At 38.5% G+C, this 15,706-nt stretch overlaps 1 protein-coding gene across 4 annotated transcripts in view; it reads right to left on the minus strand.

Moving 5' to 3' along the window:
• Positions 1–15,706, minus strand: part of mfsd3 (major facilitator superfamily domain containing 3) — a 191,995-nt gene that overhangs the window by 89,324 nt on the left and 86,965 nt on the right. For all 4 annotated transcript variants that reach the window (XM_069930860.1, XM_069930865.1, XM_069930842.1 and 1 more), the window contains exon 5: positions 1,445–1,554. In XM_069930860.1, the coding sequence (XP_069786961.1) occupies positions 1,445–1,554 (110 nt within the window). The remainder of the gene's footprint in view (positions 1–1,444; positions 1,555–15,706) is intronic.

Raw genomic sequence — 15,706 nt, forward strand, 5'->3', positions numbered from 1 at the left:
GAGTTATGACACATATATCTGCCATATCAAGAAACTACATATGTACTCATTTTGTGCAATGTTTCAATGTCTTCCTTGCTTAAGGATACCTGAACAAGGCTTTTCATTATTAGACTAATTTAACATTACTTCCTATAAATCTAATGAGAAGTGCAAATGAATTAGGTTAGAGAATGAGACAGTATAGAATACAATCATTACAGCATGGGATGAGCAGACAACTTTAAAACATTTTTTTTTTATACAAAGAATTTAGCTTTAAGCAGCATCTCAAAGAATGAACAAGTTGAGAGGGTCAGCAAAGTAACTCCATGAGGCTAAGCTCTAGACTATAAAGGGAAAGATGCTACCAGTAGGGCAAAGGAATCTGAGCATGCTTAGGAAAATTGAAATGAAGCTAAATGATGGTCCTGGGATTCTTCAACCCGAAATGCTAACTATTTCTCTTTCTATAGATGCTGCCTCATCGGATCAAGGTTTCTTTTTATTTCAGAGATCCTAGAGAATTGGAAAGTTGAGAATACCAGAAGTTGCAAAGATGGACAAGTGAAAGAATGGAGAGATTTGAAACTATCGATGCAAAAAGTGGTAAACTGTGAGTCATGTAGATTAGCAAAAAAGGAGTGATGGGTGAATCTCAGTTATTTCACTGATTTACACCATGAGCCTTGGCATGTAATTGAAAGAATAGTTCTCACAATAAATGAAATATTGTAAAACTGCATTTTCACATACAGAATCCTAGTATCAGTCAAATTTAAAACACTTAATTCTTCATCACATTAAAAGGGATAGTTTTCTCTTCATTAAAAAAAAACTGGATTTGTTTACATCAGGAAATTTAATGTTCGCCATTCCGGCATCATGATTGCATTTTTGTCTTAATTTTCCTATAAAATGATTAAGGTCAATAAGGTGAGCTGCACAGAAACCCTAAGATTTCAAAATACAAGGAAAGCCAAAAAGTTAAAATGCCACAAACAGGAAAAATAGAAAAAAAATATATGGGCAAAGGGGTAAGGAAGTGTCTCCATTTAACATGGATACACAGGATGGGGAGCTCCACACCACAGCTTGACATGGGCCAAAGTTCGAACGGCGATGATAAAGCTCAAATCAACCTGCTAAAGCTCTTCCCTATCCCAAAGTGTTTTTTTTTAAATCATGAATTATTTGAAATTCAAATCCCACGAATTTAGGCCCTTGCCATATAGGATAATTCTGCATATTTAAAAAGATGTAGTTTTAGTTAACTTGGAACTGGACAAATTGCTTCATATCTTTGTGGCAGAAAAAATTGGAACAATAAAAAAGTTTGAACTCAATGACTCAATTAGCTGATGGAACAATGAGGAAATCTCAGATGTTAGAAAACCAAATCAACATGGAATTACTGTTCAAACTGATAGAATAAGGACTGCATATCTGTGACATTTTTTTTTACCTGTATTCTTTTGTCAGCTTCCCGAGTGCACAACATCATGATACTAAATGTCAATGCTGTTATCAATCCACTGAGAAAATGCTGTAAAATAATACTTAGCACAGCTGCACCTAGAACAAATGTAAAATAAATTGACATTGAAACCTTCTGACACTCTATTGATATGTTGTAACATAGCAAGGGGAATAAGCATGATAAGAAATCTCTTCTACTGTGACATATTAAAATATATACCACAATCAAGTACATTGCCTCAAAGCAAACACCTGGTTCTGCTTTGAACATAAATTCAAAAATATTTACATTTAGATGTTTTGTTGTTGATGCGGAGAAGACAGAGAACAGAAACCAGTAATTTCAAAACTGGGAAGTGATTCAGGAATTTATCCAATTAAATTCAAATTGAAGTGAAGGACTGAATAATATAGTTCTACAAAGGGAAGAGATTACCTTTCATGAAAACTTGAATATCTTTCTCCGTCACTTAAAACATTTTAGAGAGAATAGCACAAATACTTCCACTGTCATTGCCTTCGTCCACTGAGTGACAACATAATTTTGTATCAACATTACAATAAATACTTGTAATTTCCAATTAATGACAAATTTAGTCCATACGAGGGAAAACAGTTCCAAATCATTGATAATGGCAGCACAAATTAAAGTCGCAGGTTAGCAACAAAATCAGGAGAAATTTAATATAATGAAATTATTGTATCACCAGCAAGAGAATATATTAAGTTTTTCTGTATTGATTAAGCTCTTAATATTTCTAAACAATTCAGCACCTTTCTTCATTGAATGACCAGAATAAGAAATTTTAAATCAACCTTTAAATGCTAAAAAAAAATCATTAAATTAATTAATTTATTGAAACATATTTTCATATTTAGGAAATCTATGTATAGATGTTATTCAAGGAGAAAGAAGAACACACCATATGAAACAAACAAACTACCGTATTTGATGGCCTCTCGCTCACCGCCACCTGTCCCCACACATCATTCAATTTGCTTGGGGACATGCTCATCGAAAAAAAAAGCTCATCATGGTGCTTGATCATCAAGGCCCAGCACTCCTCTCAAAGCAGGCAATCAATTGTACCATTGGTGTAGACTATAAGCATGGTTGTTGCGCTGCTGACAGGGGCCGCTGTGGTCAGCCATTTCACTGCGATAAGTGAGTGGCAGTGGTAGCTCCGGAAAGCATGGGCCACCCGAGGGCAGGTGGTCCGTGAAGCTGTGGGCCTGCTTCCTGGACAGTGCAGCACCTCCGCAGGCTTCTTGAAGCTGGGTGAGTAGTTTCAGTGCTTTCCTCCTGTCACCATCTTGAGGATGAAAGCCTCCACTATATTTGTATTTCAATGCCCAAAATGGCGGCATCAAAATGTCACCATCACGTATGAGACCCGGGGTGGAGGAGGGAATTGGGGTGATTTTTGTGGAAAAAGAGGAGCATCTTATAAGCCATCAAATACAGTAGATACCAAATAATGCATTTTTAAAGACATTTAGACAGATACAGGAATAGAAAAGCTTTTAAGAGATATGGATCAAACACAGACAAATGAGATTAGCTTAGGTAGACATCTTAGTCAGCATAGACAAGGTTGATCAAATAGCCTGTTTCCATGGTGTAAAATGCAATCACTTTAACAGTTTCCCTTTGCTCCTTATTGTCTAAACCATGTTTTTCATAATAAATAGTTTCATGGTAGCAGGTACCCTTTAGATAGCTCAAGCATTGAAGTTCAAAACTCAGTGACCAAGAAATTCAACCTAGATATATGGCTTGTGAGATGAGGGGCTTCCACAGGGAATATTCTCTATGTTAGAAAGGTCTGGATCACACATAACGTTGCATTTGAGACCTCATTAGCATTGAGCTGGTCATCTCAGTGGTGGAGCAGATATTGGAAAAGACCCAAGACCCAAGAGTGAACAATGGGAATTTTTGTTTTCAAACTTGACCAGTAAATTCTATCAGTCTGGTTTTTTTTTTTTAAAAAGACTGCATTTAAGACTAGTTTTCTTGAGAATCTACTCACAATCTGCCTCAGACCAAATAAATATAGCATAATAGCCCTCAAACAGACCTTACTTACTCAGACCAAACATATTTTCTTTGTTTTGTATGACAATCATTTTCATTTTTATCAAAAATGGTAGTGCTTTTGTAGTGCTTTTGACCATGTAAAAAGTTGAGGATTCTGCATCCTGTATTCCCATGTACATTTTTGTTTAATGAATTAGGTACATTTTTTAAATTTAATTTCAAAAGTCAAATTTCTAGGCCAAAGCCTTGTTTAAACTGTGAGGCTGTATCAATTTGCACAGGCCTGGTGTGCGTGTGCATTGGGATACAGGATGTGAAGACGTTATCTATGTATTTCTAAGCATAATGCGTTGACCTAATTTTCTTGATGAACAAGCAACAAATGTAACATTACAATGATCTGAAAGTTTTATTTGAAAGTAGGTCTATTATCAAACACAAAGAATGGAAGGCTCTTTATCATGCAGCAGGATTTAGTGAGATTTGTATTCCGTTTCCAACTGTAACTGATATTTTAATCCACCATACTTAGGGTGTGAATCATTCTCCATACTTACCTCTTTTAAACAGTCCAGAATTTGTACAATTTGTTCAAATGATCTGGAGATTAAGTATTCATTTGATAAAGATGAAATCACAATAGCATATAGTTATGAGACAGGAAACTGGCTAGAGATCCCATCTCAGTAGCACCTGCTGGAGGTACAGTTCCATGGACCAAATGAGTAAAGATAATGCCTCTTGTCAGTTATCAGTACATTCTCAAGAGAAAAGGGCACACGAGCAAGATCCCAGACATCATTAGACCCCAGTGAATATAGCCTGCTGAGGGGACAGCATCTCACTATTTGGAGAGTTGAGAAATCCAGAGATGAGCAAGAATCAAGGCATTGTAGCAATACCTTGGGAAACAATTGGAAAGATCAGGCAGTCAATAAACAACTACATTTCAAAGTCTAAGGAGTGCAAAACAGTATCAAGCTTTTCAAAAAATAAGGAAGTTCCTTATAACAAAAATTAGACAACTACACACTTGCCTTTTGATCCTTTTTAAATAGTCTAATAGCTCTTCTTGCAGATGGTTTCCTGAATCGAAGCATCACAAAACCAATTGGAGACAAAGTCATCCTAGACTAGGTATTGTGTAATGAGAAAGGATTAACTAACATTCTTCTTATGCCTGACCATGTGAGGATCAGCAACCATCATATAATTCTTCATTATTCTGAAACCAGGATCCTAAATCTAAATAAAGGAAGCTACAATGGTATGAACAAGATCTGGCTAAGGAAGATTAGAGCATATTACTTGTGGAGTTGATGATAAACAGCAAACACTGAAAGCATGCATAGATGAAGTTCATTCTTGTCTGGCAATGAAAATAAAACAGGAAGTGTGGTTTTGAATGGGGAAAGGAAACCCATGCAGACATGGGGAGATCATACAAACACTTAGACAGCATGGGATTTGAATCTGGGTCTCAATTGCTGACGCTGCAAAGGTGTTGCACTAAGTGCTATGCCAACTGTGCTGCCCTCAACTTGTATCTGTACACACTGTCATTTGTAATCAAAGCACAGAAATGCTGGAGGAACTCAAGTTGGTCTCTCAGCATCCATAGGAGGTAAAGATATATTACCGGCAGTTCAGGCCTGAGTCCTTCCTCAAGGTATGAATGAAAAAAGTGTCAAAATTAAAGGCAGGGGGAAGAAAGAAGAATGGGAGAGGGAGGAGTACAGAACAACTGACAAAAAGTTGATTGGAGATGATGAGAGGAAGGATGCTGGGAGACTGGCTGAGTTCCTCCAAAACTTCTGTCTGCAGACTTTCATGTTTCATAGATTGAGGGTTCATTGGGATTGGAAATTTTGGGGAAAAATTTTGGTTTGGAATGCATTGTTAACATATCATCACACATTGCTATAGGGCAAAATTCCTGTGTGCTTTGAATAAAAGAACATCGCACTGTTAGAATTTTCATAAAGAATCAAGTGGAAAAGATGGAAATATAAAGATGAGCTGCAGTCAACATTTCCTTTAACATTTCAATCATCCAAAGCATCTTAAGCACTTGCTAACTTTCCATTTACCCACAGAGAATTTGAATAAAAGATAGTCAAACTAGGCAGCAGCTTTAAAAGGTGTCACATTTCTTTCAACAAAGCTCAGAAATAAATAGCACTTTTACAGGCAGTCAATGCCATGTAAGATCAAACAGTTTTCTGATCTTGTTTATCATCCTTGGCATCAACTTTGATGTACTGTATGATCTATTGGAGATGTCTGCAAATAAAAGCAGCTTCTTGATACTCTTACATTAAATCATTCTCCCAAGATAGATCCTAAGCATTTTTTGACATTCATTTTTCAAAGTTCTTTGCCTTATTTGCAGAAAAAATAGATAAAAAAAATCTTTCAACTGACTTTTTCTAGAGAAAAATGGCAGAAACAACAGAACAGCTCATCCGCAAGAAAGCAATAAATACATTCAATGCAAAATAGCACTTTAACGCACAACTTTACTTCTGCTTATAGTCACATAGATTTCTTGTTCATCAAAAGCTTACCGAGGTTTGTTAAAAGAGAAAATATCCTTTATTTCAAATAAAACTAAGCTGTTACTTTATGTACAAGTAAAAGGATTTCCAAACTTGTCTGTTTGCTGCCTCATGGGGCACATCCAGGAACTCTATGGAACAAGGTACTATCTTGTGATCTTTGTCCAATGCCAATAATTGTATACATAAGATGTCACACATCTTATAGCTTTACCAACCCCCACTATTCACCACCCCCCCCCCCACCAAAAGCCTTCATAACCTGCTTATTTTTAACATTTCCAGGTCCAATGAAAGGGCACTGATCTGAAATGCAAATTCTTCCCCTTTCTCTCTACGCATTTATATAGCTGATCCATTGAGCATTTCCAACACTTTGCGTTTATTTTAAATATAATGACTGCTCATCTAAACTTGTGCCAAAATCCATTTTGAATACTGAGAAATGTGAAAACTAATCACATTTCTATTTACTGTTAGCATGGGAAAATGTTCTATTTTAATAGTTTTCATCTAATCACATACAGTACATAAGCAATGATGTATATTCTTAGATATTGCTGGAATTGAACTGATCCAAGCAATTAGCATTGCTACAGGAGCCAGAATATTTTGTCTAACCTCACTTATCTGGTGTTTCTTTATCCACTGAAGTTACCTGAAGTGCACATTGTTTGTGGTACGATGAATTGTTACTTTGGTAAGCCTTAATGCTTTACAACTACCCCATTTTGAAGACAGGTTGTGAGTTCTGAGTTCAGCCTGTTGAAAACCCTTGTGGTCCGTACAAGAGGAAATGGCTGTCTAGAGTGTTTCACCTGAAATAAGGGAAGCAAAAGGAACTCTATGGTGACCTGCAGTTGAAGAGGTTATCATTTGAAAAACCCTGATGGGGCAAGTTTGTTCGACAAGTGGTTGATCGGAGGGAATCAGTTTGCATGTGTCCAACGAGCAACAAATCTCTCTCTGAAACCAACAAGAACCTTCCTGAGCAGTAACCAATTACCTTTAAGCACCAGAGCTTGGTGAAAATTCATAAATGTTAAATTCCGCTCACAGTATAAGAATTTCCTGATACAGGTGAACTTGGAGGGGTGAGATGTGAGATTGGACTGTGAATCAAAGAACTTTTCTTAACTTATACACATTACATACACAGGTGCTTAGAATTAGAAGGGGGTTAAGTTAGATTAAGTTAAGCTAATAGTAATAAGTTAAAGTTTGATCCTGTTTTTATGTTTAAAGAATGACTTTTGTTTAAGTAACTATTTGTCTTGGTGAATTTCTATTGCTGCTAGGTTTTGGGGTCCCCCGGGCCTGTAACAGTGATGCCATTAGTGTGTTGGGTCCAGGAAAGATCCTCTGAGAACTTAATGTGCTCACCTTCTCCATCTCTGATCTTCTAATGATCATTGGATTGTATTCCTCTGGCTTTCCCTTCCTGAAGTCAACATTAACTCCTTCGTTTTGGTGACATTGAGTGCACAGTTACTGTTAGTGCACCATTCAGCCAAGTTGTCAATCTCCCTCCTATATGCTCACACATCACTTTTCTTTATACAACCTATTACTGTGGTATTGTGGGCAAATTTGTCAGTGGTGTTCCTGTCGTACCAGGCCACACAGTTGTAAAGTAAGTAGAGCAAATGGTTAAGAATAGCCCTGTAGTGCTCCAGTACTGATGGAGATTCTGGAAGAGATGTTCTCACCAATCTTCACTGAATGTGGTCTGGAGGTGAGGAAATCCAGTTAAACAGTTGGGTGTGGAGTCCCAGGTCTTGAAATTTGCGGATCAATTTTGAATGGATGATGGTGATAAATGATGAACTGTCATCATAAAGAGCATTCTGATGAATCCATTTTAATGTCCGGGTGTTCCAGTGCTTTGCGTAGAGCCAGTGAGATGGCACCCACCATAGACCTGTTGATACGATAGGCAAACTGGAATGTATCCTGTCACTGCTCAGACAGGTGCTGATATGGTTCAACACCAGTCTTTCAAAAAACTTCATCACTGTTGATGTAAGTGTTACTGGCCAATAGTCCTAAAGGTAGGTTTACTACACTCTTCTTGGGCACTGGTATGATTGATGCCAGTTTGAAACAGGTGTCATCAAATTATGAGCAAAATGAAAGGAGTCACCCGAATAAAATGCTGGGGGGAGGGACAGGGGGTGGTGCACAGGCCCAAAAGGCAAGTGGCAATAAGTGGATAATGGAGGAAGGGCACAAGAGAAAATAGAGGGAGTGGGGGATAGCTCTGTCAATGAAGAGAGAAGGGGTTGGAGGGGTGGAGAAAAAAAAGAGATAGATAGATACAGAAGAGAGGGAAATAGGGGTGGTTTAGCACAAATCGGAGAAGTCGATGTTAATGTCATTTGGTTCGAGTGCCCAGATAGAATATTAGGTGTTACTCATACAATTTACAGGTGGCCCTGGTTTGGCAGTGGCCATGGACAGATATATCAGTGTGGGAATGGGCCACAGAATTGAAATGGTTGGCCACTGGGAGATCCCTGTCAATGATGTGGACAGAGCGAGGTGCTCAGTGAAGCAATCTCCCAGTCTGCGTTTATTCTCTCCAATGTTAAGAACGCTACAATGGGAGAACTGGATACAGTAGAGGACTCACGCAGATTCACAAGTGAAGTGTCGCTTCACTTGGAAGGACTGTTTATGGTCCCGAATGGTGGTGAGGAAGGAAGTATGTGCACAAGTGTGGCATGTTTTTTTCCAGACATATAGCATGGTAACAGGTTCTTTCAGCCTAGCAGCCCATGCCACCCAATTACACTCAATTGACCTAAAACACCGGTGGGAGGAAATCCATGCAGACTTGGGTGAAAAAGTACAAACTCCTTACAGACAGCACAGGACTAGAATCCTTGTTGCTCGTTGTAAAGGTTAAAACCTTGTGTTTTTGATTTGTAGTTAATTTTGTGCCTATCTCTTTAAGAAAGCATTGTTACCATAGTGACAATGACATCATATGTCATAATTTCTGTGCGGACCAAGAGCTTCCACCTCATTTTTTGAAGAATTATGAATGGGATACGAGCTCAAGATACTTTTTGAATTCATCTTAATTTTGTCTATTTCTTCTCAGCCACAAACGAGCCTGCAGCTGACGTGGACATTTACCCCCTCCATAAATCTTCGTCCGCAAAGCCAAGCCAAAGAAAAGAATGTTTAAAGTTGAATATAGTTATATCATTATACAGTATGCTTTGTTTATTCATCATTATGAAAACCTCAATGCAAAGTTATGCAAAATGTTTATCGTTTTATCAACAAATTAAAGCTACTTAAAGCTGCAACTACAAAACTTGGCTTATTGGATTAATAAGACAGTAATTCGGAATTTCATCGCTTGTGTTTCCTTTGAAGATGACACATTTTGGAATTGGGAAATACTAGAACTTGGAAAGTGTCGTCTACACTTAGATTCAAAGAAAAATAATAATTGTGAACTTTGGAAGAAAGGCTTGTAAAATTTGTCTGAAAGAACTCAACTTGTTAAAAGTATTTAAGCATTTAAGCTTTAATAAGAATTCCAGTTTTCTGTTAGAATATTCCAGAAGCCTCTATGGGAGCATGTCTGACTGCACAACCTATAACCTTGGAGAGATAAGATAGAGTTCTGGTTAGCAAAATCTGGCAAGAAGCCCAGAAGAATGTTTTCTTAAAAGTTATAAACATAAAAGAATGAGGTTTATGAGCAGAACAAAGAGGCAATTCAGCAGAGAAATCCTCTTAAAAGGACCAAGCAAGATACAAATATTTTACAGTTCCAAGGAACCAGGTTAAGCCAGGAGAAGACAGTGAAGAACCCAAGATGGAGAAAAATAAGTCTCATCGGGCTAAAGACATTGAACAAACAGCTCCTCTCAAAGAACTGTTTGGGTCGTGAGTTGAGCCAGCAAGCTGGACCGACAATGCTTGCCAGGAGATTGGAGCCAGTGAAGAAGCGGCTTCAACTACCAAGAAGAAGGCATTGCAGACCTCATTAGCTGACTTAAAGGTTAGTGGAAGAGATGAATCTACTTTACAAAGCCCCACTTGTGCTGTACTGAGCAAAATGCTGAAGGTAGAGACTCAATCAGCCGTATCTGAAAGTCCAGCTGATAGTATTTCCAAGATTATGAGTCTCAAAGTCTTCAAAGGCATCTAGAGCAAGTACAGCTTTGCGTGCTTCAAGGATATCAGCAATGCATCCTAAGGCTCAAGCAGACTTGGCTACTATTTGTACTCAACATGAGTGGTTGGAGAAAATATGTACTTTAGAAGATATGGAAGCTGCAATGAAGAATCAGCAACTAAGGAAAGAAGCAGAAATGAAGAATCAACAACTAAGTTACAAATGGCTCGTGAAGAATAAAAAAATTATTGAAGAGAGAAAAGGCTAGAGCTTGAAGAACAATATGCTATGTCTGTGAATAAGAAGTATATTCCCTATCAGGATGATATCAAACAGTGGGATCATCTAAAAGATGTTTGCTTACCCAAAATTTATGCTAAAATTGAGATGTTAATTGGATTAGATGTACCAATTGCTCTCGAAGGAGTCAAAATGATAGACCTTATGCCGTGCAAATGTTACTTGGATGGACAATTAATGGACCATTAGATGGAAAAATGAATAATGATCAGGAGTCATCAAATGTAAATGTCAACAGAATTTTAGTTGTCAAACATAATGATCTATGGCAGGGGTGTCAAACTCAAATTCACGGAGGGCCAAAATTAAAAACTTGGACTAAGTCGAGGGCCGAATTAAATATTTATTGAAAATTTTCAACAACACCTGCATGTTTTCTCTTATTTCAACATATGTAATGTTAAACTTTTTCTTATTAAAATAACTGTTTAATAATAGTTTTGGATAAACTCTTTCCAGAAGCATTAACAAATGAGAAATAAAATATTCAATAAATAATATTTCTCTATAGAGGATTTGTCAAATGTTGCTAGTGTGCTGTCGAATAGTAAAATCTGAGGGCTATTGAGAATGTGGGAGAATAACATTATTCCTGAAACAATCAAATGGGTGACTGATTGTGGGCATGAACTCTAGCAGGGTTATTTGCTATGCCCTTTTTCCATTGGTACAGATATCCTTTGATTTACACATTTTTCAAGTTTTATGCCTAATGAGCTTGTATCCAGGAGCAGGACCATTTTTAACCAGGAATATATTTATCACTGTGACATGAAACTATTGGAAGATCGTTTTATCCTGAGAATAAAGTTCATAATACTTACTCAGGCCTGTGTGCGGGAGGGCGGGGTTTGCGGGCGATTGGGTTGGACAACGACAGTGCAGGGGCATCGGCTCTCGCTCCATCTCGGCGGATCAGCGGCCCCATCACCGTGAGTCGCGGGTCAGCCTGCGGCAGGAAGGGGGAGTGGGCAACGGTCCTGGCGAGGTCAGGCCCCCCCTGAGTTTCTGCCAGACCCCCGTGACCTGCTGAGTTTCTCCTAGACCCCCCTTGACCTGCTGAGCTTCTGCCGGACCCCCCTTGACCTGCTGAGTTTCTCCCGGATCCCCCTTGACCTGCTGAGTTTCTCCCGGACCCCCTCCCCTTGACCTTCTGAGTTTCTCCCGGACCCCTCCCCCTCGACCTGCTGAGTTTCTCTCAGAACCCCCTTTGACCTGCTGAGTTTCTCCCGGATCCCCCTTTGACCTGCTGAGTTTCTCCCGGATCCCCCTTTGACCTGCTGAGTTTCTCCCGGACCCCCTTTGACCTGCTGAGTTTTTACGAGAACCACAGACTTTCGCTCATACATTGATGAGGGGGATCAAGGGCCAAACATTGTCAGGTACCTCTCTGCTGGATAAAGGATATGGTTTAACCCGCTGAGTTTCTCCAGTGTTGGGTTTTCACGAGGTAGAGTCAAAGGGCCGAAGGGCCTGTTTCTGATCTGTAATGTTCTACGGACCCTGCTCTTCTTTCCGTGCCGGTGTCCCAGGACCTTTCCATGGCAGTCTCCGCGCTCAGGACCGTGCTGGGATCCCGGTCAGCGGTGGAGGAGCAGGTGAGCGCGGCTAATCCCGATCCAGCCCACGCCACTCCCGAGATTGGCAGGGGGTTCCACCCTACCTGACCAACCAGCCTCGCTCTCCATGTGTACTCCGGGCACCCGCCGCTGGTCCGGTGGGAAGGCGCAGGGCGGCCGGTAGCCGGCGCCCCCATCGCCCGGCGGGGAGCCCCAATCTTCCCTCCGGCGTCCCGACTCCATCTGCAGCTCCAAGAAACGCTGTGCCACTGGGGTTCCGGGCGCTGGGAAGCGGCCTTGGCTTCCCCTGACACCGGCCAGGCCGCGCTGCGGTGGGGGGGTGGGCGGGGGGACACGACAGCGTGTTTATAAAACCACCCACCACTACTTTTCAAGGACCAGGATTTTTCTCTCTCTCTCTCACCCTGGGACACAGCAGTTACTGTGCATGCGCTATACTGGCGCGGCGGCCAGCGGGCCACCTCTAATACATTTTTTATATGATCTTGCGGGCCAAATATAATTATATCGCGGGCCAGAGTTTGACATGTGTGATCTATGGGAACAACAGCTTAAAATTGATTTCCCTGAATGTGTGAAAGATATTCAAGAACATTCAAAGGAGGATAAACAGTTTCTAGATTTAGTTTCAAATTCTGTTAAACATTTTGATGATCATTATTGTATAGCATTACCTTTGAAAAAAAGAGAAATTTGTATGCCAGACAATAAAATAATAGCAGAACAACGTATGCTGAATTTGAAGAGAAATTCTTTCTTCCATTTGGAATATACCAATGTTATTTGGACATGATAACCAAGGTTTATGTAGAAAAGGTATCTGAAGGTATCTTGAAACATACTTTAATAGATGTTTTGATAAGAGTTTGTTAAGAGCTTATTGTAATTGCTGCAGATATTGAAATGATATTTCATCAAGTGAAAGTACCATCAGAAGATCATGATTTTCTACGATTGTTATGGTGGCCTAATGGCGATTACAGTAAAGATATGATTGAATACAGAATGACAGTTCATTTATTTGGAGCAAATTTTGTTCTTAGGAAATGTGCTGAATATAATAAAGAGCAATTTAGTTCTCAAGCTATAAGCATCATCAGAAATAATTTCTATGTTGACGATTGTCTTACTTCAGTGGTTTCAGAAAAAGAAGCAATAGATCTTTATCATGAGTTAAAAGGGTCCTGTAATAAAGGAGGTTTATTCCTTTTGAAATGGATTAGCAACATTTGAGATGTGTTGTCTGTTATTCCTGAGGCAGAAAGAGCAAAGGAGATAAAACATCTTGACTTGGATTGTAACGATCTACCTGTTGAAGGAATTCTAGGAGTACAATGATGTGTTCAGTCTGTTGTTTTCAAATTCAAAATTGTTCTGAAAGAATGTCCTTTGACAAGAAGAAGTATTTTTTTGATCGTAAGCTCAAAATATGATCCTTTAGGAATATTGGCACCAGTTGTATTAATAGCCAAGAAAATTCTACAAGAATTGTGCAGAAGAAAATTTGGATGGGATTCCATCACACAAGATTGGATGAATTCAATTGAGAGTCTTGAAATGTTAGAAAGTTTTTAAGTCAACAGATGTTTTAAACCTACAGTCCTGTCCACATTTGCTCAGTTACACCATTTTGCTGACGAAAGCAGAGATGGTTTTGGTGCTGTCAGTTACTTAGTACTGCGAAATAACCAAGAGCGAGTACATTGTGGATTTGTAATGGGAAAAGCCAGAGTGGCTCCGTTAAAGCCAGTCCCCATACCTTGAAAGGAATTGCTGCTACTATGGCGAACAAAATGGACACTGTGTTCAGAAGAGAGTTACAGATGGAGTTAGCAGATTCTATGTTTTGGTCTGATAATGCATCAGTGCTTAAATACTCGAGAAAACAGGTCATGGTGGTAGTAATCACGTGTTATCAGAATTACACCAGAAATATTGGATAATTGCTGCTTCAACATTAATCAAAAGAATTATATCAAAATGTGTTAATTGTCGACGTACAAAGGCTAAACCTGGAGAACAACAAATAGCGGATTTACCACAAGACAGATTTTCACCTGATGAATCTCCATTTACACAAGTGGGTTTGATTACTTTGGTCCTTTGCAAGTAAAACGAGAAAGAAGTATTGAAAAACGATAAGGAACTATTTTTACCTGTCTGACTACAAGAGCAATTCATATTGAAGTAGTGTCATCGCTTGATACAGTCCCTTGTATCAATGTTCTTAATGTTTTCTCGCCAGACTTGGTCAAGTAAAAGAATTACGTTCTGATAATGGATCTAATTTTACAAGAGCTCAATTAGAGTTATGAAAAGCCATTCAAAAGTGGAATCATCATCAAATTTATGATGCATTACTTCAAAAGGAAATTAAATGGATATTTAGCCCACCCACAGGATCAAAATCATGGAGGTGTGTGGGAAAAAAAATGACTAAATCAATCAAGAAAATTCTCAATTCCATTTTGAATAGTCAAATATTGAATGATGACAATCTTCAGACAGTATTGTGTGAAATCAAAGCTATTTTAAATTGTCGTCCAATAACGAAAATTTCTGTAATCATCTCTTACTTCTTAAATCTAAACCTTTAATGCCTTCGGGTCAATTTCAGTAAGAAGATATTTATGCAAGACACAGATGGAGACAAGTGCAGTTTATTGCAGATTTATTTTGGAAAAATTGGATTAAAGGACATCTTTCTTCATTACAAGAAAGACAAAAATGGTCTAAAGCTAAATGCAATTTTGTATGCAGAGACATTGTAATTATAATGGATGATCCTGCACCGAGAAATTTTTGCTTGTTGGGGAAAATCATGGAAACAGTTCAGGACAAAAAAGGTTTCATTCGGCGAGTGCACATTAAAACCAAGATTGGTTACTTAAATCAACCTATTACTAAAATCAGTCTTTTACAAAAAGCAGGAAGTTTTGATTTATAATCTTATACTTTTGTATCTGTAATAGTAATTATTATGTTAGTCATTAATGTCTCTTATAATAAACAAGACGCCAACAGTGGCGGCTGCCTTAGACGCAGAGAAAGCCTTTGACAGAGTAGAATGGAATTATTTATTCAAAGTACTACAGAGGTTCAACCTACCAGAGAAATATATTAATTGGATTAAAGCATTATATAAGGGACCATTGGCAAAGGTGACAGTAAATGGATATATATCAAACTAATTTAAATTAAGCAGGTCAACTAGACAGGGATGTCCACTATCTCCCTCACTGTTCACGTTAGCTATAGAACCATTGGCAGAACTGATAAGAACAGAAAATAAAATAAGAGGGATAAAAAATAAAAGAGAAGGAATATAAAATCAGTCTATTTGCAGATGATGTCATAGTATACTTAACAGAACTAGAATTATCAATAAAAGAATTACATAAGAAATTGAAGGAATATGGAGAAATATTGGGGTACAAGATCAACGCAAATAAAAGTGAAGCGATGCCAATGAATAATGCGGATTTTACAAAGTTTAAGAAAAAAATCACCATTTAAATGGCAAACACAAGCAATACAATACCTAGGTATTTAACTAGATAATAATCTAGGCCATCTAAACAAATTAAATTATCAGCCATTAATGAAGAAATTACAAGACGACTTAGAATAT

This window comes from Narcine bancroftii, chromosome 1 (assembly GCF_036971445.1).
Source record: "Narcine bancroftii isolate sNarBan1 chromosome 1, sNarBan1.hap1, whole genome shotgun sequence".
Taxonomy (NCBI): Eukaryota; Metazoa; Chordata; class Chondrichthyes; order Torpediniformes; family Narcinidae; genus Narcine; species Narcine bancroftii.